The sequence below is a fragment of the Saccopteryx leptura genome, chromosome 3 (assembly GCF_036850995.1).
Source record: "Saccopteryx leptura isolate mSacLep1 chromosome 3, mSacLep1_pri_phased_curated, whole genome shotgun sequence".
Classification (NCBI taxonomy): Eukaryota; Metazoa; Chordata; class Mammalia; order Chiroptera; family Emballonuridae; genus Saccopteryx; species Saccopteryx leptura.
In genome coordinates, this window is record NC_089505.1 from 220,798,294 (window position 1) to 220,825,542 (window position 27,249).

The following is a 27,249-nucleotide window of genomic DNA, read 5'->3' on the forward strand; positions in this document are numbered from 1 at the left end:
TTTCAAGGACGACAAAGTCTTACAGAGATGCTTACTGACCCAGACACAAGGACTGGGCCACCACACCAGCTGTGCCCAGGGCTCATTCGAAGGGCTTCTCCTCAGCAGGAGAGCTTTTACAAAATGGACACAGGTTGAGTGTCCACATGTTGGTCAACTTTAGATGAGTTGTATAATTGCATCTAATACTTTCAGCTGTCCCTGTGAGATATGCCAAGGTGGATGAAAGAGAAAATGAATGACTTAAGTTGTTTCTTATTTCTAGAAACCTGTGGTTTAGAATAATTAAGGCCTGACCTTTTGAAGGCTATACCATTTTTGAGGACTAGCAGCTGGTTTCTAGGTCATAGGTGGCTATTTCCTGGTAGCTTAGCCTCACCTCTCAAAGCCTCACAATATCACATTCTCTTTCTCAGGCAGTATAATTACCTCAGCCAAACAGTTACTGGCCCCTGTTTGTCTCTGTGGCGGGTCTGTGCTTCTGGCTGTGTGTCCTCTGCAGCTACAAACCCAGGCTCTCAGTGTCTGCTGGACAGCCCACCCAGCCTCTCCCTCCACCCGCCCTTGGTTAGCCATCTCTGACTCTCCTTCCAAAGAGGCTACAAACTTAGCATCTGCTTTGGTACCTCCTTCTCATTCTCACCCACCCAATGACAATAAACTCTTCCACAAAACCTCCCTCATGTGCACCCCATCCTTCCCCTCCTTCTCAGGACCAGTCAGGTGTCATGTCACACTCCCACATGACTGTCCAAGTTAGAACCTCCCTCCAACACTTCTGCTCAGGTGACCCTTGCATAAAAACCTGTGCTGGCTGCCTGCAAACTCCCTCTTGATGTTCAAGGCTCCCCCTTGCTTCTGCCTGTCTTCCGCACGCAAAGAGCAGGCTAACATTCATTCTCTCAGCCACGTGGTGCTCCCCTGTCGCCGTGCCTTTGCATCACTACCAAAGAACTCTGCAGTGCTCTACAACATGTGGCCCCTGGACTGGCAGCAGGGGCCCATGTGAAACACTGATCCGGGGCCTCACCAGGGAACCTGGTGCCATCCTCCTCTCTAACACCTCCACAATCCACTGGGCATCAAGGTGGCCATGTTCATTCTGCCTCCCCACCGCAGCACGGTAACCCTCTTGGGGGCAGGGACTGGGCCTCAGTGGTCTACCATCCGCAGTGCCCAGCCCTGTGCAGCATGTGTAGGCAGTGCTCAAAGGAGGTTTAGAAAACACAATTGTTATTTGAACTTGGAAATAAGTTTACAAGAGAATATAAAGATCTGTCTTCCAAAATGTAAAGCCAGGGGCAAAGAGGAAGTACAGTGGAGTCTGCAGGAGACTGCCAGGAGCAGGTAATTCACACAAGCACTCATGTTGCCAACAGAATCCTGCAGAATCTCACACCAGCAACTCCCACACTTAGTTTGACAACTTACACAATGTGCTCAATTATCTAAAAGGCTATTGTAAAAGTCCCATGTTAAAGCCTATTATTTACTTTAATATAAAATGTAAATATGTAACCTATAACTCAAAAGGATCTAAAAATAAAAACCAATAAAAATAGGGGTATGTCCAGTAAGAGGGTTGGTTAAGAGTTACCCTCCAAACTTTGATTAATGAGCATAAATCTCTAAAAGTGGCAGCCAACTGAAAATAACAAGGAAGAATTGGATCTTGCCTCTGAAAAGGCAATCAACCTGATAGCATCATTGTTCAAAAATAACCAGCCGAATGGCCAATCAATAACTGTAAAGGATATGACAAATAAAAATGCCATCCAGAAGAGTGAGATGAAACATATCAATTACTAAAAACACATGGGAAATGGCAACAATTCACATAGATATGATCACAGCTACAGGCAGCATTCAGGTTGCTGATCGGCCCTGCTGCAGGGGTGACAAACACAGCGAGCCTGTCACAGAGCCCCACCTCGATGATCTCCGTCTGCGCGTGCTTCGTCCAGAATGCCTGAGGAGGGGTGGTCACACTCACTGCTACAAAACTATTTGGTTTCCGATCTAGCGATGGCGTATGTAGCTCACTACAAGCTATGAAATCAAGAAGAGAGAAAAAAATGAATCCTTTAAAATCAGGCTCTAGTTAGTTCTCTGCTCCACACCCACTCAAAAAGCTAAAGAAGTAAACGACACTTAAAGGGATTAGACAACTGCATTGTCAGCTGTCACAGGGGGCTGTCCATGGAATACAGCACAGCACCAACAGTGTCGCATGGAGTCTACCCATGAAGTTTGACCTTCACAAACTTCTAACCAGCTCAGCTAAGCATCACAGAGTCCATGAATTCAGGGCACACCCATGCCTGTGTGTATGGCTGCCATGCCAGCCCCTTGCTGTGCTGCCCCCTGGTCTCTGTGTGGACGTACACTGGAAGCAAATTAAAATTCTATGACAAAATAAAACATTTTTTGAAAAAACGAGTCCTTGTTTATTTATTGTCCTTATAAGATTTATATCAAATGCAAGATTACTAAAAATGTTACTATTCAGAACTAAACTATTCCAGTTAGAAAATTTATTGTACTAATAAGCATTCTGAAATAGATTCGAGACTGAGAAAATTCTATCAGTGAAGTGATCCACAGGAGAATGGTCCCATTTCATTAATTCGAACATGCTATCTGCTGTAAATGCACTATGAGAGAAAAGAATGACCCATTGCCATGCGACTACATTATGCTGTTGACTTCAAGACTCTTATTATGGAGAAATTACAAGATGAAAAAATACACATTTTAGAACTGATTAAATACACGAGAAATCAAATTTCAACACTAGAAACAACTACCTTTTCTGGAGGAGACACAATTCAGTGCTGCCAGCTTTTGCTTAATTTCCAGAATTCTAAAACAACTGGTTTCAATCACTTTTACCAGGTTCTCATTGCCTTCATTGAGGAAAAAAATTTTGGAGATTCTTACTCTGTCATTCCTGCTCCCATCACACTCATTTGACTTTTAAAATGCTCACTGATGATTTAAAATTAGAAATCCATTTTTACTTCTGAAAATTAATTTTGGTTCTCTGATTATCCCCTTTGTAATATATTCTTGTATATCTTGAATTTCCATTATTTATTGGCTATAATAAAATACAAAGGGCTTAGCTTTTCAGTTCAATGAGTTTTGACAACCATATCCACCCATGTAATCATCATCAGAGCAAGGCAGAAGACTTCTTCAATAAGATGGGAAAGCTCCCTGGACTCCTAGTCAACACCAGCTCCACAACCACTTCCTTCTCCCATCACTTTTGTCTGTTCTTGACTTGCATGTAAACAAAATGTTTTAAGATTCATATACTGTGTTCTATGTATTAATAATCATTCTTCTAAATTGATGAGTTATATATTCCATTGTGTAAAAGTACCCCAAAACATGTTTATCCATTCTATTGTTAATGGGCATTTGGGCTCCTTCATTTGGAACCATTATAAATGAAGGTGCTATAAACTTTCTTGTTCGTGTATCTTTGTGAACTTACATTTTCTTGCATAAGCACCTAGGAGTGAGATTTCTGGGTTTTGGCAGAGGATATGTCTCATTTCTTAAGCTAACAGTTTCTAACGTGGCCACATCCGTTTACAATGCCATTGGCATGTATGTGAATTCTATAGGTCCTCTGCACCCCACCAACATTCAGTGAGGTTAGTGCTTATTTTAGTTGTTCTAATGTGTTTTAACTTGCACTTCTGTGATGTTAAGTACTTTTTCATCATAAACTTATTGTTCATTTTCATAACTTTTGTCAATAGTCTCACCAAGTCTTTTGCTCATTCTCAAACTGACTTGTTGACTTTTTAGTTGTTGATTTGTAAGAATTTATTTTAGATCTGTTCTCTGTCAGGTATAAATATAATGAATATCTTTTTTCCAATCTATGGTTAACCTACTCATGGTCTTAAAGATTTTTAGACTATTTTATTTTAGATCTTTAATTTTAGGGAGTGGTGGGCAGAAAAATGTCCCTTCCCCCAAAAGAAATCCATGTCCTAGTCCCTGGAACCTGTGAATATGTTCCATCACATGCAAAAGGACTATACAGAAGTGACTAAGGTTATGGAATCCTGACATGGGGAAATTATTCTGGATTATCTGAGTAGCCTTAATCTAATCACATGAGCTCTTAAAAGTAGGAGAGGATGGTGAATTCAGAAAGATGTGACCATGGAAAAAGAGATGAGATTCAAAGTTTGAAAGGCACTTGGCCTGCCAATGCTGGCTGTGAAGATGAAAAAAGGGGTCCACAAGCCAGGAAAGATAAGTGGCCTTTATAAACTGAGAACCAGCCTCAACTGGTAGCTGGCAAAGAAATGGGAATTGCGTCCTACCACCATAAGGAACTAAACTTTGTCAACAATCTGAATGAGCAAAAAAACCAGATTCTCCCTTAGGACCCCCAGAAAGAAATACAGCCCTGCTGATACTTTGACTTTGGTGTTGTAAGGCTCTAAGCAGAGACCCAGCTGAACCCACTGGATTTTTGACCTAAGGGAATGGTAAAAATAATAAATTTGTGTTGTTTTAAAGTGCTGAATTTGTGGTAATTTGTTATGACAGCAGTAGCAAACTAAAACACAGTTAGTGCTTTTTGCATTCTATCCAAGAAAATTTTGACTACCCTGAGGATCTGAGTTATATCCTTTGTTTACTTCTAGAATCATTAAGGTTTTATTTTTAAAGTTCTCTTCTATTTCTCCTACTATGTCTACCTCAACAAGAATCAGGGATTTGACTGTTGCACTTTCTCTCCCTTCTTTATGCTATGCTCTTAAGTGGCCTGTGGTCTGGTCTCCCTTGGCTTGCCCTTTTATCAGGTATGCATTTTTAATACCCATGCAAGGCTAGAATGTTTGGATCTTTAAGTACAAGTGATGGTAGATAGGCTGAGGAATAAGAGATGGCAAAAGGCTGGGAAATTAATATCAGAAATGCCACCTTCAAAACACACCTTCCTACAAATGGCATTCTCTCGCAGTCTTGTCCCCAATCAGCCTCTAAGTCTCAGTCAATATTTAATTCCTAGCTCAAAGTTACACGAAGCTTTCTCTCAGCAGCCCACTGTTAAGTCTCCTTCTGTTTACTGCTTATATCTCTCCTTTAACTTAATTCCATAGAAACCATTAATATTTAATATATAAGCCTTGTCTTGCCAACTAAATCATCTGTAATCCTAATGAAGAAAATACCGTTGAGGTTAACTGGTAAAACATTTCAAGTGCATATCATTTACTCAACAATTCTATACCCAAGAATTTATCCTAGAGAAATAACCAGCAAGATATATGAAAGCTCTATGTACAAGTGTGTCTATTACGGTGGTGTTTATAATGACAAACTGGAAAGAACCCACATGTCCACCAGCAGGAGATGGGGTAAAATGAATGTGGCACAGACACCCAATAGGATGAGGCAGATCCATGTCTATTAAAATGAAAAGATGCCCATGATATTTGGTTACATGAAGGAAAAAAAATATGTTAAGAACACTAGAGTGACATTTTGTAAATAATTCCACCACCTCCAAACTGAACATCATGACAGCACTGTGTGGGTGTAAAAATATCTGGAGAGACATGCACCGAAATGCCAAGTGTAACTCTCTCTTGGGGACTTCTTCTCTAACATTTGCTGTAATAAAGGCTTTAAAATAAGCACTTTTTAATTTTAAGCCTTTATTTTTATTTTAAGATAAAATATTTGACCATTCAATCATCTGGCTCCTCACCTTTTTAAAAAAATTGTGGTAAAATTCATTTCCCATAAAATTCAGCCTCACCCTAAGCTGTTTCCTCCTCTGTGTGTCTACATTACTCTTCCTGGTTTGTCACATGCAGAAACGTCCTGACTTCTACTCCAGGGGCGAGGATGTGTAACTCAATTACATCAACTCTCACCATCCTATGCTCAATCAGTTTAGCTCACTTTGTTGTTAAATCCACATTTTGCACTGTTACAGCTAAGTGAGCATTATTATGAGCCAAGTGGGAGTTCTTTCGCTTCTCTCCTGTGTTTGACCCTACCTGTTTCCTGGACCTCTTGTCTTCCTTTTTCTCAATTCACTCCCTCCACTAACTTCCAGAGAAAGGAAGTGTGGGAAGCAATTTACTTGCAACTCTGAACAACGAAACAAGCTCCCTTTTCCCCAGACTATCTGATGATGGCATTCTGGATTGGAAATACTTTTCCACCCATATTAAAGGTACTGCCCCACTGCCTTCAAGTTTCTAATGTCACTGGGAATCTCCACCCTAGTTTCATCACTGGTCCTTGGATATGAACATATTTTTCCCTCTCTGGAACTTTTTAGAATCTTCATTTTATTACCTGTGCTCTGAAATTTCACCATGATGTGCATTATGATAGGGTCCTTGTCAACAGGCTGGGCCTGGTAGGCATTTTGAACCTCTTAGAAACACATTCTTCAGTTCTGAGACCCCTGATATTAGTTCTTGGTAATTTCCTCCCTTACATTCTTTTCTACTTTCTCTTCTAAGTGTTGGACCTCTCAAATTTGCTCTCTAACTTTCCATTTCGATTCCTCTTCCATTTTCTTTGTGTGTGTGTGTGTGTGTGTGTGAGAGAGAGAGAGAGAGAGAGAGAGAGAGAGAGAGACAGAGAGAGGAACAGATAGAAACAGACAGACAGAAAGGGAGAGATGAGAAACATCAATTCTTCACTGTGGCACCTCAGTTGTTCATGGATTGTTTTCTCATATGTGCTTTGATCACGGGGGTACAGCAGATCGAGTGGCCCCTTGCTCAAGCCAGTGACCTTGGGCTTCAGCTGGCGACCTTGGGCTTCAAGCCAGCGACCTTTGGGCTCAAGCCAGTAACCATGGGGTCATGTCTGTGATTCCATGCTCACACCAGTGACCCCATGCTCAAGATAGTGAGCTCACGCTCCAGTTGGCAACCTCGGGGTTTCAAACCTGGGTCCTCCTAATCCCAGTCCGAAGCTCTATCCACTGCGCCACTGCCTGGTCAGGCCTATTTTGCTTTTAAGTTTTTACTTTCTGGAACAATTCTTTGAATATCTTCCAACTTTTACTGAATTTTCAAATAATTTCTGTCCTATTTTAAATTTCTAAAATCATCCATGTTCTTCAACTGTTCTCCTTTTCTTTATATTACCTGGTTCTTATTGGATGGATATGCATCTTTTCTTGAGGCTATAAATTACAATATATATAATAAATATATAAATATAATTTTATATATAAAATATACATTAAATATACTTATGTAAATATATGACTTATATACAACCCACATATTCATGAGCAGGAGAATAAACTTTGGTTCATGCACACAATGGGCAACCACTCAGCAAGGAAACAACGAACTATTGATCTACCTAACTACATGTCTGTGAGTCTCAGAAGCATTATGCAAAGTGAAAGAAGCCACACAAAAGGCTATGTATGTGCAATTCCACTTACAGGAAACTCACGAGGCTTCACTACAGTGATCCAGGTCAATGGTAGTCTGGGAGTGGGAGTGAGGACTGACAGGAGAGCACACAGGGAAGCCTTTGGGTGATGTAAAGGTTCTGTATCTTGACAGTAGTTATATGGATATATAGGGTTACCAAAACTCATGAATGCTATACTTAAAATGGGTATATTTGACATATAAATTATATCTCAATGTTGATTTAAAACAAAATGAAAGAATAGTCAAAGATCACCAGACCTTGGTGGAAGGCCCACAAAATGAAAGAAAAAGTAGAACTTGGAAGAAACAGAGACACTGAAGAAAGCAGAAGAGAATGTCAAAGAAATCATATACGGTACTATCTGTGTTCTGTTTCTTACTTTCTCTGATGTTTGGGATGGTTTAGGATCAGGGGTGGAAATATGCTCATACTGCTGTGAAACCTGGATTGACATTATACTTTGTAAAGAGCAATACAGTTCTAGGCTGGGTGGGCAATTGCGTGTGTCCCACAACCTGAAACCCTGTGCACAGCACAGTATTCACTACTGCTGCAGACCCAGCCATCCAGTAAGGGCTGGGGAAACCCTCAACTTGTTTAGGAGCATTGAACCTGAAATGGGGACATTTTCAGAATTTAAAACTTGATACTAATGCACTTATATTTTTATGGATTTAGCAATTTGTCAAAGTCCTTCTGTTTTGTTTTAACTACCTTGAGCTTGTCTCTCAAATAGTACACCCCACATAACCCATAGGAAACCTATCTAGCAAGGACAAGGACAGGCCTAAGGCTGAGAAGTTAGTTTGCAGCACAGCCTGGACTAGATTCCAGGTCATCTGACTCCCCAGCAGGTGTTTCTTTTATGTCACATCACCTCTTGAATACCACTGCCAGGCCACTAACTAATGCTGACCCTGGGGATGAGGGGAAGGGAAAGGAAAGAAGGGGAAGAGAGGGGAGGGCCAGGGAGGGGAGGGGAGGACCACTAGAGAGCACAGACTCCAGAGAAGAAGCAGCTCAGCGGGCCCCACCTTGCTCTCCAACCTCCTAGGTGAGCCACCTGCAATGCCACACTTTCCTGATCCTGGAGCTGGTGCATTCTAATTTTAGTCCATCTCTCCTGATGCTCCCTGAGGGCGAGCTCACAGGTGTCACCACCTCTGTTCACAGGGTAGGGAATGGGGGCTAGAAACCTCAACTCAACCACCCAGGACCTCAAGGCCAGAGGGACACTGCCAGCCCATCCCAAAAGGGCAGGAGCAGGGGAGGGGACGCTGTCTGCAGGTCTGGTGGGTTCGCCACCCTGCAGGCCTGCAGTCCCCAGCCTCCCCCCACACAGGGAGTCCACACCAGCCTCCGGCTCATTTGCTCAGAAACACTTCGGCAGCAGTGGCAGCAGCAGTAAGTTCTCTAAGATAAACTCGGACTAGAGCTTGTATTTTTGTTTTTGAGCAACATATATTTTTAAAGAAAAAAATTTTAAAAGACACCCACCTAAGCTGAATTCTAAAATGGGTTCATCTGGATCTTGTAGATTTCCTGAATAAAAAAGAAATTGTAGAAAAGGTCACCCTTCGTCAACTTTTCCCTGTTCTTATGCAGAAAACAATCTCCACACATTTTTAATCATTCACAGTATTTGTAAACCAGACTGTCGTGCTGCATACCTCTAACTTAATGTTGTGTCAGTCATTTTTCAATAAAACCAGGGGGAAAATTCCAACATTCTATTTTATTTTTCTATCCAAAACTGTTATGGGAGATGACATCTTCATTTTCTAAACATTTTTTTTTTTTTTGAGATTCCTAAGAAGTCTCAGACCCCAAGACCTAAGCCCTTCCTTTTCAGGTCTGCATACCCACAACAGGCAGGACTTCTATAGTGGCTAGACACTGGCCAGGAATGCCCTGTGGACAGTCTCATATTAGCTGTGGCAAATCAGCCTCAGAGAAATCCATCCGAATGGGAGACCTGACAGCAGGCTGCTACCAGGGCAGGCGGTTCCCAGGAAAAGTTCTGACTTCTCTCCATATTCTGCCTCAACCATAGGATGCCAGACCAGGACACCCTCCAGCCGGGGGCAATATTAGGGAGCTCAGAATGCCTGTCCACAAGGAGCCCCAGGAGGTACCCTTGGCCCTCCCAGAACTGCCATGGTATGGGACCACCAGGAGCTGGGTGCAGGCCCCAAGAGGCTCACCTGCCAGAGAGAGGCCAAGCATGTCACCTGCCACATCGATGGTAGAAGCCCGCTGCATTGCACGGGCCAAGGCGCCATGGCGAGGGCTGTGTTCTCTTGCTGTCATGATGTCATTGGTGATGTTGTGCTTCCTGCTCCTGGGTCAGACCACGCCTAATCCTCCGGGAAGAGCTATCATCCAGCCCTAGTCGCCTAAGGTGGCAGCAAGTCCTGAGAAACAGGAACAAACACTGGTAAGAGGCACAGAGATAGCAGCAGAAAGACACTGTGATCATGGAGAGTACGTGACCTAGTATGAGCAGATTCATCAAAGTCAGGGTCCTGGCAGGCCGGGAACAGGGTGGAGAGTCTGTTTAGTCACTTCTTCCTCTGCACTCCCCAGGATGCTCTCACACACACCAACATGGCATGCCCGTGGGGTCCCGTACAGAAATCGTGTTCTCTCCACCAAAGATAGGCTATATTAAATGATAGCTTATATATAATCATAAAATGTGGCTTTTGAGATTTTCTTGTTTGCTTTATTAGGCTTTTCCATTGGCAAGTCTCATAAATATCATAAAATCTTAAACCAATTCACTACAACCTGTTATAAGGACATAGCACGGTGAGACATTAAGAGACAAAAGGCACAAGTCCTCCGATCCTATTCTCTTTCTTTCCAGAGCTACAGATACTTCATGTGAGTGTTGGTCTTGGGCTTTCTTCCCCACATGTATGTGATGCTCTATGCCTGCCTGAAGCAATAGCTGGATATGTACCTCTTTGAGAAAACAGCCCCTTCAGGCTAGATCAGAACAAGCAGCAAGAAGTGAGTTCCATGTTTTTCCAACCCTACATGCTGTAATTCCTCCTGTATCTAGAAGGAACCACCCTTTATAAGTTAATTAGATTGAGCAATAAAACTGCTTTAAAATACCCTCCTATATCCAGATGCCCCATCTTCTCTGGTGTCAACACCTCTGTATCTATAGGGTCTATACTCCCACTCTTTTTTTTTCTTTTTAAGTAAGAGGAGGGGAGAGAGAGAGACAGATTCCCACATGAGCCCCAACTGGGATCTACCTGGCAACCCCCACCCCATCTGAGGCCAGTGCTCACAACTGAGCTATTTTTAGTGCCTGAGGAAGAGGCTCCAAGGAGCCATCCTCAACACCTGGGGCTAACACACTCAAATCAATTGAGCCATGGTTGCAGGGGAGGGGAGGAGGGCAACAAGAGGAGTGGAAGAGGTGGGGAGAGAGAAAAGGGGGAGGGGAGAAGAAGCAGATGGTCACTTCTCCTGTGTGCCCTGATTAGGAATCAAACCCAGGACTTCTACATACCAGGTCAATGTTCTACCACTGAGTCTACCACTGAGCCAACCAGCCAGGTAATGTTCCCACTTTAAGTGAATTCATCCAGTAACTTACAGGACATGTTTGTTCTTGGATCAATAGAGACACATGGCATTTCTTCATAGAAGCATGTCCAAATCCATCCTCTAAAAACAGAAAGTTATAAACTTAACAAGCTCGCCAACACGCACAGAGTTCATGCAAACACGTAACACGTTATTCAAATACCTAGAAATATGGGTAGACCAAAAGCTACTATGTGTGCCTTTGAGCTCCATATACCAAGCTAACTTTTTTGGCTCAAAAGCAAAGATTTTGCTCAAAGCCCAAAAAACCGAGAAATAGAAAGTACACATTCCTTTTCCCCTCCAAGGGTGACTCGGGAATTTGTTCCAGCCCTAAAGAGCCAGGTGGGCAGCTGGGGTGGTTTAGGGTAAATGAGGAAGTAAGAATCTGAGTCCCAGTCTTCCCCCTCACAAACTTCAGGTCCAGGCACAAGCTGCTGGGTCCCTCCAAGGCTCTGCATTTCAGTGTCTAAGATGAGGTCAGTTGTACCCATCTCACAGGGTTGCAGTGAGAACCAAGTGTGCCACAATGGGAAAGGGCTCTGCAAACTCCATGGGGCTCCCCAACTCTGCTGGCCTACCACACTGTTGCTGTGGCCTGGCCCGTGGGCATCTTGCTGTGGAGTAGGACATCCCAACTCTGACTCAGTCTCAGCACTGCTGGGGAGCTGTCAGGGCAAACATCAGGGCCCAGTGCACGAGCTAGCTGAAAATGCCGGGGCCTGAGGTATAGACCAGTGGTTTTCAACCTTTTTACACTTGGGGACTGGTAAAAATAGGAGAATTATTTTGAGGACCGCTAAGGCAGAAATCACCCTGAATATAGCAAATGTGACTAAGATCCTTGGGTCTATAATCCTCATACAACATCAGGGTAGGTAACTCTTTCACAGTCGGGCACAGAATTTCTGGCCCACTGGCCTTGGTCCTTGGACCCAGTGGTTGAAAAACACTGGACTGGTGTAGACCACAGGAAGAGCAGTGCTCTCAGCCCTCAGGCAAAGTCAGTTCCTTGAGGCTGTGCTCCTATGCCTTCCACTGGGATAGCCAGGGACCTTTAGCCTGGGCACCTCAGCATACAGGGCAGTAACCTAGCTGGGGAATCATAGCGGAAGTTAACCAAGGGGAAGACTCATCAGTTGCCAACATTAAAAGGCAGACAAGTCAAAAATACACAATGTTCCTTGTTCTTGGATAGAAAGAATAAATATAATCAAAATGGCCATATTACCCAAAGCAATATACAAATTTAATGCAATTCCCATAAAAATTCCAGTGACATTTTTTAAAGAAATGGAACAAAAAATCATCAGATTTATATGGAACTATAAAAAACCCCGAATAGCCAAAGCAATCCTAAGGAAAAAGAATGAAGCTGGGGGCATTACAATACCCGACTTCAAACTATATTATAGAGCCACGACAATCAAAACAGCATGGTATTGGCAGAAAAACAGACACACAGACCAATGGAACAGAATAGAAAGTCCAGAAATAAACCACATATATATGGTCAAATAATTTTTGATAAAGGGGCCAACAACACACAATGGAGAAAAGAAAGCCTCTTCAACAAATGGTGCTGGGAAAATGGAAAAGTCACATGCAAAAGAATGAAACTCAACTACAGTTTGTCCCCTTGTACTAAAATTAATTCAAAATGGATCAAAGACCTAAATATAAGACCTGAAACAATAAAGTACATAGAAGAGGACATAGGTACTAAACTCATGGACCTTGGCCATAAAGAGCATTTTATGACTTTGACTCCAAAGGCAAGAGAAGTGAAGGCAAAGATAAATAAATGGGACCACATCAGACTAAGAAGCTTTTGCTCAGCAAGAGAAACTGACAACAAAATAGACAGCCAACTAAATGGGAGATGATATTTTCAAACAACAGCTCAGATAAGGGCCTAATATCCAAAATATACAAAGAACTCATAAAACTCAACAACAAACAAACAAACAATCCAATAAAAAAATGGGAAGAGGACATGAGCAGATACTTCTCCCAGGAAGAAGTACAAAAGGTCAACAGATATATGAAAAGATGCTCATCTTCATTAGTTATTAGAGAAATGCAAATCAAAACTGCAATGAGATATCACCTCATACCTGTTAGATTAGCTATTATCAATAAGACATGTAATAGTAAGTGTTGGAGAGGTTGTGGAGAAAAAGGAACCCTCATTCACTGTTGGTGGGAATGTAAAGTAGTACAACCATTACGGAAGAAAGTATGGTGGTTCCTCAAAAAACTGAAAATAGAACTACCTTATGACCCAGCAATCCCTCCACTGGGTATATACCCCAAAACTCAGAGACATTGATACGTAAAGACACATGTAGCCCCATGTTCATTGCAGCATTGTTCACAGTGGACAAGACATGGAAACAACCAAAAAGCCCTTCAATCGATGACTGGATAAAGAAGATGTGGCACATATACACTATGGAATACTACTCAGCCATAAAAATGATGACATCGGGTCATTTGCAACAAAATGGTTGGATCTTGATAACATTATACAGAGTGAAATAAGTAAATCAGAAAAAAACTAAGAACTGCATAATTCCATACTTAGGTGGGACATAAAAACGAAACTAAGAGACATGGACAAGAGAGTGGTGGTTACGGGGGGGGGGAGGGGGGGCACAAAGAAAACCAGATAAAGGTGACAGAGGACAATCTGACTTTGGGTGATGGGTAAGCAACATAATTGAATGACAAGATAACCTGGACATGTTTTCTTTGAACATATGTACCCTGATTTATTGATGTCACCCCATTAAAATTAATAAAAATTTATATCTATAAAAAAAGAAATGGGAAAGTAAATGCAGGACTAATATTTGCTAATCTTTAATATACAAATTAATTTAAAAACTCACTAAAAATCTAAGTAGCAAAAGGTAAAAATTCATAAAAAAGTAATACACATAGTAAGCATTTTGAAAAGTGACCAAACACATTCATAATAAAGCAATGCTCACCACTCCTGTATCCCCTGAATTAGTCCTCCAAAAGTAGTTTGTTCTTTTTTGTATTACAAATATGTTTTGTTGACAGATCTAGGGGAAATTCTATGGGAGTCTGTCTCTCTGCTTCCTCACTTCTCACTTCAGAAAAATACCAAAAAAAAACCCCACAGCATGAAAATTTTTTTATGTCAGCTCTGTATCATGTGTGTTTTTTGTTTGTTTGTTTTTTGTATTTTTCTGAACTGAGAAGCGGGGAGGCAGAGAGACAGACTCTCATATGCTCCCAACCAGGATCCACTTGGCATTCCCACCAGGGGGCAATGCTCTGCCCATCTAGGGTGTTGCTCCTTTGCAACTGGAGCCATTCTAGCACCTGAGGCAGAGGCCCTGGAGCCATCCTCAGCGCCCGGGCCAACTCTGCTACAATTGAGCCTTGGCTGCAGGAGGGGAAGATAGAGATAGAGAGAAAGGAGAAAGGGGAAGGGTGGAGAAGCACTCATCTGCTTCTCCTGTGTGCCCTGTCTGGGAATCGAACCTGTGACTTCCACATGCCAGGCCGACGTTCTACCACTGAGCCAACTGGCCACGGCCTCATGTGGGTTTTTCATGGACTATTCCACCCATGTTCTGGTTTTGGCCCTTAAAAAGATGTGACACAACGGCAAAGAGCTAGCAGGAGGCCACATCAGGACAGTGGTCATGTTTGGGGGCATGTGCGGGGAACTGCTTCCTCTCTTGGCTTGCTGTCATCCACCTGCATCACTGAAAGCAGCAACCCATGCCGGCCAGAGGCAGAGGGGCACCCTGGAAATGAATCAGCCAGAGGAAGGAGTTCTTTTCTCTTGGACCTTCTCCCAACTTCTTAAAGAAGTTACAGGCCCCCCCAAAGAAAAACACACATCTTGTCCTTCAGCTGGGTCAGCAGAGACATACCACCTAACAAAGGGTGACATCTGTACCCTGACATCTCAACTGCCCAATGGAGGCTCCCATCCCTTCTCCATCCCTCCCCATGCAGGGTCCCTGCCCACTCCACCTGCCCCTTCCCCCTAGGAGGGCAGTTAAATATAGGCATTATTATATTCTGGGGATAGGAATACTTAAAGGGGAACAGCTACAGACCAATTGTTATACTTGACAGAGTTCAGAGATCACAGAAGCTTTTAGGTCAAAAAGACCTTAGAAGCTACTCCAAGGTTACTTGAGGGCATTTAATTAGAATCTGCAATTTAAGTAATCAAAACCCAGAACACAAAGCTAATTTACACAGCTGAACTCAATTCCCTTATCAGTTTCATTAATTTAAGGTAATTTACCAAGGATTCCTATATTCCCACAGCCCCTGTTTTTTCCCTCATTTGAAGACTGAAACTCATTAGAAGCAAAATTACACTAAAAATAAAGAGGACAAGAGGATGTAGGGAGTGTGGAGAGCTGGGGTGGGGTAAGGCAGATAAGAAAGAAGGAAACACTCATGGAACTTAACTGTTCCCTCTTCCTCGCTCTGTGAGAGACATGTGGTCCCTCTGACAGGACACAGGCCATCAGAGCAATGGCAAACCCAAAAAATGTCCCTTCCACCTGTGTGGGGGACAGGGAGATGATGGCAGAACGGGGTTACCCAGGTCAGGGACCAGGGACGGTGGTTCCGGCTATGAGCAGCCTCCCTGGTACCCAGTCCTGCCCTCCGCTAGAGAACAGGGACCCTAGGGCTAGAAAGGGACTCTGGAGGCTCCCCACTCAGCAGGCTTCGGGAGGACTAACCAGAGAACCCCATTCTCGTCCACCTTACACACTAGGGTTCTTCTGAAAATGGCCTTAAAAGGAGACACACAGAAGTCCAGACTGGGTGACCAACCTTCTCAAGGTCTCATGAAGGAAAAGGATGAACTAGGAGAAACAGCTCAAAGCAAAAAAGCCCAAGTACAGCTGGGCCGTTCTCCCTGAGCTTTGCAGCCTAGCCCATCCTGTCCCTGTCACCATGGGAGCCAATGGGCTAACAGCAAACCTCCACTGGGCCTCTGCTCTCCTGGCTGGGGCAGCACAGGAGAAAGTCAGACGAGAAAGGCTGAGTGAGTCAGAGCACAAACCAGCAGCCCTTGGGGTGGAGGTACTTCAGGAGTCAGAAAGAGGAAGCGTTTTCTCTCAAAACCCCTAAATCCAGGGCAGCCACAATCACTGAGCAATGAGGCATCACACCATTCACTCCCACCGAAAACCACTGCAGGGAAAACCCCAGCGACAGCGGCCTCCCGCACGAGCCCGTTCTGCACACTTACCCACACCTACAGCCTCAGCCTCACCACCCAGACGGCCCTTGACATGGCCAGTGGTCTGTCCCTCCAGGAAGGTGCTTCTTTGTGTGACTAGGATGACCAGCTGGGACCTTTGGTGTTAGAAATGCCAGACTTAACTCTTTGCTTTTCCCTTACCTTCCTGGTGCAAGGACCAGGTTTTCTGATAAACACCCACCAGTAAACAGTCAACATCTGTGGTGACTGTCTCTGCTCACCAGACTGGCTTTTTCCTGCTTCCTAGACACCCAATAGATGACTCTACGGCCCTTTCCCCAGTGCTGGGAAAACCTATGGGAGCCAGCTTCCTCCTTCCCTTCACAGCCATGATCAAACTACCATGTACTTCTTGCTCCCTGTGCCTACGCAGGGCCTTGGGTGAGCAGAGAGGCTCACTGTGAGCAAAGCTCCGACTCAGAGAGTACCGCTCAGCATGTGAGCACCTGCAGAGCCTCAGTCTAGTGAGGCCGGGATTTAAATGAAGGAAGCATATGGACCTTGGAGGTCAAGCCCAGGAAACAAAGCCTGCACTACAGCTGGTGCATATTCTCAATGGCCAGCACAAACTCCCCGCCAGGGTCCTCGGGGCCTGCACTCCATAGAAGACAGGGACATTTTAGGGTTGGCTGTTGATTTGATGGTCTGTGTCCTCCTGTTAGAAGGGACACATGTCTCACAGAGGGAGGAAGGGGAGGCAGTTAGCTTCATGAGTGCTTCTCACATTCCCCAGCCCTGTTCTCTGCCAGTGACACTGAAGAGGCAGCAGTGGCAATAAGGTCACCACCCAATATAATTAACTAACCAGCGTTATTTGTTTCATTAATATAGCCGCTGACTCAATAGAATGCCTTAACCCAGATTCAAATGCACATCTGGGACTCCAAGTGGGAGTCTGTCACCCTGGGTGGGCCATGGACGTCCCTTTAAAAAAAACCAGGCAGGCCAACTGCCCCTCGGAAGGACAGCTTGGACTGTTCCAGCTTCCCCCCAGCTCCTCAGTGCCCCTCCCAGTCACTGGCAGCTCCATCCTCCACTGGCTCAAAATCAGCCAGAGAACAAAATCAGTGCTGGCTGCTGGCCTCTATTCCACCCCCCACCCCCCCACCCCCCACCCCCCACCCCCCACATACATACCTAAGCCATTCTGTTGGCTCTTCCTTCCCAGAGATCCAGACTTCAACCCCTCTGCGGCCCCTGGATGCACTGCCCCACGGTCTGTCTCCACGCAGCACTGGCTCCCACCCTGACCTCCCTGCTGCTGAGGTCCCCCAGCCTCCCAGCCTCTGCAAGGACAAGGGAAGGCGGCTCCTCCACCTACTGTATGTCCTTCTTGAAATGAGCTTCTCCAAGACAGCTTCAGGACAGTCAGTTTAAAACTGCTGGGCTACCGATGCTTCCCTACAAACCATGAGCCTTCTGGAGATTCTCTATAGGAACATATTTAAAAATAAGTCACCCTAAGAAAGTGTTTAAAGTGTTCCTGCTGAGCAATACGAGTATAGACCCTGGGTCTGGGAGACGGAGAGTTGTGTTCACAGCAAGCAAGCAAGCATGCCGTTGAGTAAGCAGCGGCAGCGGTGGGCAGGCGTCCTTGGGCTGCCTCAGCCAGATCAAACCCTCCCATCCCTTGGCTGCTTTTCTTAAACATCCACACTTTCTCATGCTCTTTCTTGTCCATAAACTAGCAATCTCCTCAACAGTAAAGGTCTCATGGACCTGGCCTTAGGGATGCAAAGATGAACAGGGCAGCTTGGGCAGGAAACACATCACAAGAAACATAACAGAAGCAGGTATGGTGAACAGTTACATCGAAGGTTACACTGCTATTGCCAAAGCCTCTTCTGGAACCTTCCCTGTGAGAAGAGTGGCTGTAATGCCAGCGGTTGAGGCCAGGAAGGTTCACACTGGATCTGGGCAGACCACCGGCCTACACCTGGTGCTGTGACAGCACTTGTCTCAGACTGGTGGAAAGCCATGGGCACCCTGGGAGAGTGGGACAGAGGGGTGGCCGTTCTAGAGCATATGGTTCCCCTGTGGGCACCCTGCTGGGGACTGGGCGTGTTTACAGCCCTGTGAGCAGAAACTGACAGCTCTGTGCAAGAGGCTGCCTGAGCTCAAGAGCTCCAGTGTGAGCTGGAAGCCGAGCGGCAGCAGCAGGAGGAGCTGGGGTGGTTTTTCTGATCACTGGCCTGCCACAGCGAGGGGCAGTTTTTCTGTTTGCTCTCCCACTGCTGCACGAAGTGGTTTTCCCTGCCTGTTCACTTGCCCACTATTGCAAGAAACCAATAAACAGGAATGGCCCAACACCTTTCGGCTCAGTGGTTCTTCTGTCATCTGTTCAAATCCAGTGTGAACCTGCCTGGCCTGAGACTGCCATTACAGTGACCTGTAGCTATCTACTTGCCCAGTAGTAGCACCCCAGGGCTAGCACCAGGAATTCCAGAGGCCGACTCTTGGAGTGAATCAGCCCAGTGTTCCTGAAGAGTACTCTCACTCCCATGCACCAGGTTCCACTGGTCACTCTATTACCACACAAGTTCCAGAACCCGAGAGAATGGAATTACTGCACCAGGCACCCCAGTTCTGTGAGAGCTGCCTGTCCTGTGCTGGAGACAATACACACCAGTATCAATGCTGCCCTGCCAACTCCCAGAAATGCCATGACTGTGACAAGTCTCACATCTTGCTCCACTGTCAACTCAGTCACTCGAAACTCTCACATAATTAACTGAAAGTTTGCCTGGATGTTGGCCAGAAAGGCTTCTCAGAAGTGCCACAGAGATTTCCTAATAGGTATGTAAAAGGACTGAAGAAACCATCCAGTATTTATCAGCTCTCATCATCAGTGAATACATGCTGTCCCAGAAGACCGAAGATGAGGACAACAGCATCCCTGTGACCTGAGTCATTTTATCCCTGAGTGGGGCGAAGGGCCTCAGCAGCATGAAGGACACTGTTGCCCACCCAGACACCCCGCCCCACGCACTTTCTCAAAGCTCGATTCCAGGAGCTGCGGCTAGAAGAGAACTCTGGCTCCCCCAGGGCAGGTGCGCCCACTCGTCGCCTCAGACCATTCTTCCCGCCCCTTTCTCTTCCACCCAAACCCGGGGCTGTAAGGCCTGGTGCAGTGCCTGCTTCTGTACCTGCCCCTCAGAGTTGGCCATGTGGAAGGTGATGGCATCCAAGCATCACCACCCCAGGGAAGATGCCACCCCAGACTTGGCTCCACACCTCCCTCCCCACTAGGAGGGGTCTGTCTGTTCTTTCAGCCAAGGGAATGGCAAGTGTGGGGAAGGCCATAGCTGCTCAAGGCTCTTCAGGATCATAGTGGAAAGAAGGGGTGCCCTCCCAGGGGCAGTGACCCACACCCCAGCTACAGTAACTCCCTCTGCCTTGTCCTGATGGTGTAGTGATGAGGCTGTCACAATCAGGGCGAGTTCTGGGTACTCCTGCTAGCCTAACCAACACCATACTCAACAGCCAGGACACCTGTGCTGCAGGCTGGAGAGCCTGATTCAGATGAGTTTCACATGTCTGTCATAAAGGCTCCAGCTGACTTACAGAACGTGAGCAGTAATACAGACAACTCTCCTAGGCTCCCCTCTGCTTACCTACATGGTCCTCCCCCATCCCTGCAAACGAAGCTGTGTACATTATGGACACGAGGCAGCTAACAGCCCCCAACTTTAAATTCTCTACCACTGGCTGCAGAAGAGAAGGAATGTATGAATTCCTCCAAGTCCTCAGACCAGCTCTTCCCAGGAAAGGTAATCTAAGGGCCTAGTTTGGGCCAAGTACCTCCCTCTCTGGAGGGCTGGGGTCACAGTGCAGCAGGGGTGCTCCCAGGAGACTGAGTGTGGTGGGGAAGAGTTCTCAGAAAGGGAGCAAGGAGAGGCTGAAAATCATCATCTCAATTCACCACAATATTCAGTAGCCAAATGGAGAAACCCCATGGCAAGTGTTTCTTTAAGAGGAAAGTCAAAGAACTCCAGTGTTAACTAAATGTTTTTATATTCTTTAAAATAGATAACACAAACATAAATTTAGGTATAAACTTTTTGGGGGGGAGCTCTTAAACTACGGTAAAACTAAGAGATCCATGTATAATTTAACAACAAACAAAACCCCAACACCAATGGAATCACATTACATTATTTCATGTGAAGGACAGGGCTGCTGTACAGAAAGTATCACACATGCCCAGCCCTGGGGACTCTGGAAGGTCACGTCCACCACACCTTCCACTCCACCCCAGTCTGGCCACAGGCCAGACATGCCCACAATGGCCACTTCAGCCCACTCAGCAGCTAGCTGGTCAAAATGACAGTGGCCAGCAGCCACCATTCCCCAGAAAAATGAGTGACCGAGTGGAGCAGAGGCACGGGAACATAGTAACACCCCTGGACTACGAAAGCAGCACCGCTTCCACAAGTGGTTTTGCTTTTTTGCATGAACTCAAGAAAGTCATAGAGAAAAAGTATAAAAGATGGCCTTATGCTTGTTCCTTTTGAACAACATGCAAAATATTACATCAACCCTTTGGAAGGATAAACAAGTACCAAAAAATGGAACAGTTATGCACAGTTCAGTAAAGTATAATGTTACATTTTCCCCATATAGAAATTAATGAAATGAAACATGAGCTATAGTTGACTTGGTTTCAGGAAACACACATTTAAGAAGGACACTATTGTTCCTGTATCACCATCAGGCATGGACAGGGATTTTGTAGGCCACCATGCTGTTCATTTTGTGGGCTGTAGTAGTGAAGGAACCCAATGGACTTGCTCAGAACTGGTCATGAAATGTGGTCCTGACTCTTCCCACTTTTTAGGTTCAACCAAATCTTTGTATAAATCAGTAGCTCAAATAATGAGAAACATCCAGTAGTGGCAGAAATGTCACTGTAGCTGCAACCTGATCACTGAGCAGAGTTCATCTTGGGTCGCTGAGATTTTTCTCTGGGTGTGCTGTCATCTTCAGCGGTCTTACCACACTCAATATCAAACTGCCATCTTTCAAGGACCTCACCGCTTTCAGTATTCAAGGTGACTACCACCAGTGTCTGAACTGAACACTTGTACAATCAATCTTGCGTTGTTTGCCACATTTTGGTGCCCTCAGGTAGGGTGATGCCTTGCTCCAGGCAAGTTGCTTTGCCTTAGCTGGGCCCACAGACACAGCGCACACCCCCCGCAGATGATGATCACAGGGCTCTGCAGAAGCTTCCTGCACTGGTTTTAGAAGTAACCTCGGTTTTGTTTTTTTATTTGAAGGATTGGATAGTACTTCCTTCAAAGAGAGTATGTCCTGACTTTAGGTTTAGCTGTGCTGATGACCTCTGGAACTCCCAGAGACCTGGCAGGACAAGAAAGTTGTCCCTTATGTGCTGGTTGTGGATGTGGCCAGCCTGTTTCAAGGCTTGTGCCATCTTGCCCAGATTTACCAGGCCTGAGTGGTTTTGTGTCAAGTGAGAGGTTTGTTTTCAAAAGCTCAGTAGTAGAGTTCAGGAGAGTATAAGACTTTTTAGATTTATTTGACTAAGAGTTTAGCGAGTTCTTCATTGCCTGCTCCCTCAAGTGCACTCCACAGCCTGCTATTAGTGGCTCCCAGAACTGAACCTGTCCTGGCTCTTTAGCCCAATCTCTGTCCCTCAGAATGCTGGGCTTCCCGGTATCCTGAGTTAATTGTTGTGCCTTTATCTTCTGAAGTCAGGTCTACACTGTGTTGGGATCATCTCTGGCCGGATTTAGGGGTTTTTCCTGACCCTCTCCCACTCCCAGCCTGGGGCATGTGTTTCATTTGTCTTGGTGTTCTCCTGTCTGAATGTCTCACTACATTGTTACACTGTTGGGATATACAGGCAGAGACCACTTCTGACTCATCTGTGTGTCCTAAGTCAACAACCACAAAAGGAACTCAGAGCATTTACTAAGTGAACTCAGAGCATTTACTAAGTGAAGAGGCCTAGAAATTTCAGGTCTATGAGCAAATATCTTATACTAGGGGCATCTTTTGCCTTTTCGCAGCCCCCAGAAGACCTCACCCTAGGCCATGTGGTAGAGACTGTGCAGAAGCTGCCAGAACCAGCCTCCCATTCTTTCACTGTGGCCCTGTTCCTGAGAGAATCCTAGGCTGGCTGTGCCTTTGTTTAGAAGAAGAATGCTAACAATCAGATATATTAGTAATAAGAAGAAAAATGTCAAGAGGTTCTTTTGTCATTATTTCTTTTTCTCCAAAATTCGCAGCCAAGTTCTGAAATGTAGAGAAGACACTGATAACCAAGACCAGAGGCAGTATCTTCCTGTCACATATCATACGTTAAAATGACCATCACCATGAGCAGGGACAATGAAAACTAATTAAAATCTTGACTGTGCTTTCATGTTTTTTAAAAATTTACTTACTCATTTTAGAGAGAGGAAGGGAGGAGAGAGAAACAGAGGGAGAAACATTGATTTGTTGTTCCACTTACTTATTTATTCACTGGTTGATTGCTGTGTGTGCTCTGACCAGAGTCAAACCCACAGCTTGGAGTATTGTGACAACATGCTAAGCAACTGAGCCACCCAGCCAGGGGTGCTTTCACATTTTTTTTAACATTCCTGGAAGTTAAGTAATAAAAAGGCCAGGAATAAAAGTGCTTTAAAAATTCATTTTTAAGCCTTTGCCAGGCAGCTCAGTTGGTCAGAATGTCGTCCCAATACACCAAGGTTGTAGGTTCAATCCCCAGTCAGGACACAAGAATCAACCAATGAATACATAATTAAGTAGAACAACAAACCAATGATTCTCTCTTCCTTCCCCTCTCTCTAAAATCAATAAAAAAAATAAAGTCATTTTTTAGAACTGCTGCCATCTCCCACTAGAAGAAATTGGTATAAACAGTAAAAACTGGAAGCTAGCATGCAGCAAGACACCTGAAAGCCACCTCAGGCCCTGCCTCCTTCGGGGCAGGCCAAGACACTGATGGCAGGGCCAGGGTAGAAGGCCTCTTCCAGATGGAATGCTGTCGCTATCAGCCCCAACACCTAACACCCCAGGACTGTCACCCAGCACCATCACCAGGGTTCAGTGAGGACTAGGTTCATGAGGGGCCAGATGCAAACCATCAGGCAGGTGTGAACACGCATCTTCCCAGAATACTGTGTGGGAAGGGAGCAGGCACAATGGATGAAGACAAGTCCTGAATCAGTCAGAGACCCTGCATTGGGCCAGAGCTCATCATAAAAAAGCTGAAAGCTCCTGCAGCATCATAGGGCACAGCAACGCTGGGGTACTGCCCACCCACCAACCACAGAAGATGGGCAGAGAAATGTCATGGAAACACAACAGAGGTGGAGTTGGAGTACCCGCGCTGTTGGTCTGATTTGAATTTTACTTCAGCTATCAAATCTCAGGCAAATTACAATTCCTGGGCACTTCAGTGTCCCCCTTGCCAGATGTGGCCCCCTCCTCCCACCCGTTACCCCAATCTACTATCCTACACTGGTGGAGTGCCCAAAAGGCATGCCTTGTCTCTTCTGTTTTGCCATTTGCTCCTCACAACAACTGCCCCAGCCACAGAAAAATCACTAGACCCTGTCTCAATGACAACATCAAGATTCAAAGAAGGGAGCGTCTTGCTCCCAATCATTCTGTGGACAACCAGCCAGGCTGGGACAGACAGCAGAACTCTGACTTCCACTCTGGTCATCTCGTAGACTGAGTACAAGAAGGGCAGTACTTCTCAAACAGCAGGCACTTGGGGTCATGACTTCTAAAATAACCTGCACTGGTGTTCATATATTTTTCTTTAAATAAAAGGTTAACATAAATTTACTACACACAATATTTTAACTAATTAGTACGTAAGTATTTGCATAAACAAATTTGACTATTCAGACACAAGGCTTGCATCCTCCTCCTTAGTGCAGGCATGCCCTCAGGGACACTGGGTCTGCAGCAGAGCCCTGGTACAGCACCCCATCCCCCCAACCACCAGCCGGCTGGCTGACTGTGGGGGGCCTGACTGCTGACTCTGAGCTCATGGGCACTGGCTCTAAGGAGACATTCCTATCTTAGAGGCTTGCTGCAAATCTCAATTAAGAAAGCATGTGTGAGCATCGACCTGGCGTGTGGAAGTCCTGGGTTTGATTCCCAGTCAGGACACACAGGAGAAGCACCCATCTGCTTCTCCACCCTTCCCCCTCTCCTTTCTCTCTATGTCTGTTCCCCTCCCGCAGCCAAGGCTCCATTGGAGCAAAGTTGGCCCAGGCGCTGAGGATGGCTCTATGGCCTCTGCCTCAGGCGCTAGAATGGCTCCTATTGCAATGGAGCAATGCCCCAGACGGGCAGAGCATCACCCCCTAGTAGGCATGCTGGGTGAATCCCGGTCGGATGCATGTGGGAGTCTGTCTGTCTGCCTCCTTGCTTCTCACTTCAAAAACTACAAAAAAAAAAAAAAAAAAAAAAAAGCATGTGTGAGAAGACTGCAGACCCTAAGTTACTACATTAAACTTAAGTGAGAACAGGCCTTCCAAGGGTCAAATGAGATGCAAAGGCAAAAATGTGCTCTGAAAAGATAGGAGAATTTAAATTTTTAAATGACACATTCTTTCTGGAAATGGCACAGCCTAAAGTTGTGAGCAGGAGAAAGCCTTCCCTAGAATTAGATCCGAGCCTGCCAATGACACCTCCTGCGGCTCCATGGGGCACATAGTGATACAGTGACAGCCTGCTGGATTTCAAGCCCAAGGTCAGGAATGAGCCACAGCCTGAGGGGGCCATTTGACACTCGCCCTCCATTGAACTGCTCCTAACAGACCACTTCTCCCCCGTCCTGGAAAGGTTACCATGACAGAATCAAAAGACATTCTGTGCAGGGATTTGGGGTACATGAGAATTCTGTACTTTCTGCTCAATTGTGCTATAAATCTAAAACTTCTCTGAAAAAAAAGTTTATTCGTTAAAAAAAAAAAAAACTTTCAGACACTAATTTTGGGGGTGAGGGGATTGCTGCCCTGCCCTACAGGGTCTAGAACAAAAAGAGGGGCAGTAAGTTATAAGAAAGTCTACCAACCTATCAGCAGTTAAGCCTTTTAAGGCATAAATTCTAGAGTTCTGATTTCATCAGATTTCTTGGAGCAACATTCTGAAAGCCATGAAATTTCAGATAAGTCAAATAAATGAAACACCCTGTAGATCTGCATGGGAGTGTTAAGCCATGTACCTGACCGGGGGAAGGTTTGTGTAGGAAACTGCAAAGCAGTTCTAAATATACGCTGTGCTCATCCACCACCACTGTTCTAGGGAAAAACACAGGGAGGGGATCAAAACCCAGTGCAAATCTGGCATTTCTGAGCTAACTGCTGCCATGTGGTCCTCCTCCAATAGGTCACTGCACACCAACCAACTGCAGAGCCATGCCCACAGAGTGACAAGGTCACCAGGCTGGTCATTACACAGGCCTGAAGGAGAGCAGAGAAAAGATAGTCTCCAAAACAACCTGTTTGTGTGTAATTCTCTTGCATGCTTGCACTGTATAATTCTGAATGGGGCTGCTTTCCTAGTTCTTGGATAGACCCTGGAGTCACACTAGTGGGTATTAAGAAAGAACATGGAGCCTGACCAGGCGGTGGCGCAGTGGATAGAGAGTCGGACTGGGATGTGGAAGGACCCAGGTTCGAGACCCCAGGGTTGCCAGCTTGAGTGTGGGCTCATCTGGCTTGAGCAAAAAGCTCACCAGCTTGAACCCAAGGTCACTGACTCGAGTGGGGGTTTACTCAGTCTGCTGAAGGCCCGCGGTCAAGGCACATATGAGAAAGCAATCAATGAACAACTAAGGTGTCACAACGAAAAATTGATGATTGATGTTTCTCATCTTTCTCCATTCCTGTCTGTCCCTATCTATCCCTCTATCTGACTCTCTCTCTGTCCCTGTAAAAAAAAAAAAAAAAAAAAAAAAAGAAAGAACATGGAGGCCCTGGCCGGTTGGCTCAGCGGTAGAGCATCAGCCTGGCGTGCGGGGGACCCGGGTTCGATTCCCAGCCAGGGCACACAGGAGAAGTGCCCATTTGCTTCTCCACCACTCCCCCCCTCCTTCCTCTCTGTCTCTCTCTTCCCCCCCCGCAGCTGAGGCTCCATTGGAGCAAAGATGGCCTGGGCGCTGGGGATGGCTCCTTGGCCTCTGCCCCAGGCGCTAGAGTGGCTCTGGTCACGGCAAAGCGAGGCCCCGGAGGGGCAGAGCATCGCCCCCTGGTGGGCAGAGCATCGCCCCTGGTGGGCGTGCCGGGTGGATCCCGGTCGGGCGCATGCGGGAGTCTGTCTGACTGTCTCTACCCGTTTCCAGCTTCAGAAAAATACAAAAAAAAAAAAAGAAAGAAAGAACATGGAGATTCACATCAGACATGTGCATGAGTCAGGGGGCCTTAAACAACAGAAATCTATTTTCTCACAGTTCAGGAGACTGTAGTCCAAGATCAAGGTGGTGGCAGACTGGGTTTCCATCTGAGGCCTCTCTCCTTAATGGGCAATGGCCACTCTCTTGCTTGTCCTCACATGGCTTTTTCTCTGGGCATCTTCCCTACTGTCTCTTATAAAGGCACCTGTCCTCTTAGATTAGGGCTCCTCAAGACCTTGTTTAACCTAATTATATCTGTAGAGATGCTGCCTCCAAATACACTCACATTGAGGAGGTTAAGACTTCATAATAGGAACGGGTGTGAGTCACAATTTAGTCCATTACATGCCTTACAGATTGCAGCTGACATCTCATCTAATGTGCTGCACAAGTCCAGTATGTGAGTGGGCAGGTGCTGCCAGTGGGAGGTCAAGAACGAGAGCTGGGAAAGCAGCCCCCACTTGTGCTTGCAGAGGGTGCAGTACCCTCCTGCTGAGGCAGAGAACTTTGGATGCCCTCTTCCCTCCCC

At 45.6% G+C, this 27,249-nt stretch overlaps 1 protein-coding gene across 7 annotated transcripts in view; it reads right to left on the reverse strand.

Moving 5' to 3' along the window:
- INPP4A (inositol polyphosphate-4-phosphatase type I A) overlaps positions 1-27,249 on the reverse strand; it is a 165,143-nt gene that overhangs the window by 60,513 nt on the left and 77,381 nt on the right. For 5 of the 7 annotated variants that reach the window (XM_066377617.1, XM_066377619.1, XM_066377616.1 and 2 more), the window contains exons 2-5: positions 11,072-11,140; positions 9,660-9,869; positions 8,953-8,997; positions 1,931-2,049 (exon numbers count right to left, since the gene is read on the reverse strand). In XM_066377617.1, the coding sequence (XP_066233714.1) occupies positions 1,931-2,049; positions 8,953-8,997; positions 9,660-9,765 (270 nt within the window). In that variant the 5' untranslated portion in view covers positions 9,766-9,869; positions 11,072-11,140. Of the gene's footprint in view, positions 1-1,930; positions 2,050-8,952; positions 8,998-9,659; positions 9,870-11,071; positions 11,143-27,249 lie in introns of all 7 variants that reach the window. The other 2 variants (XM_066377612.1, XM_066377613.1) reach the window with 2 other exon arrangements.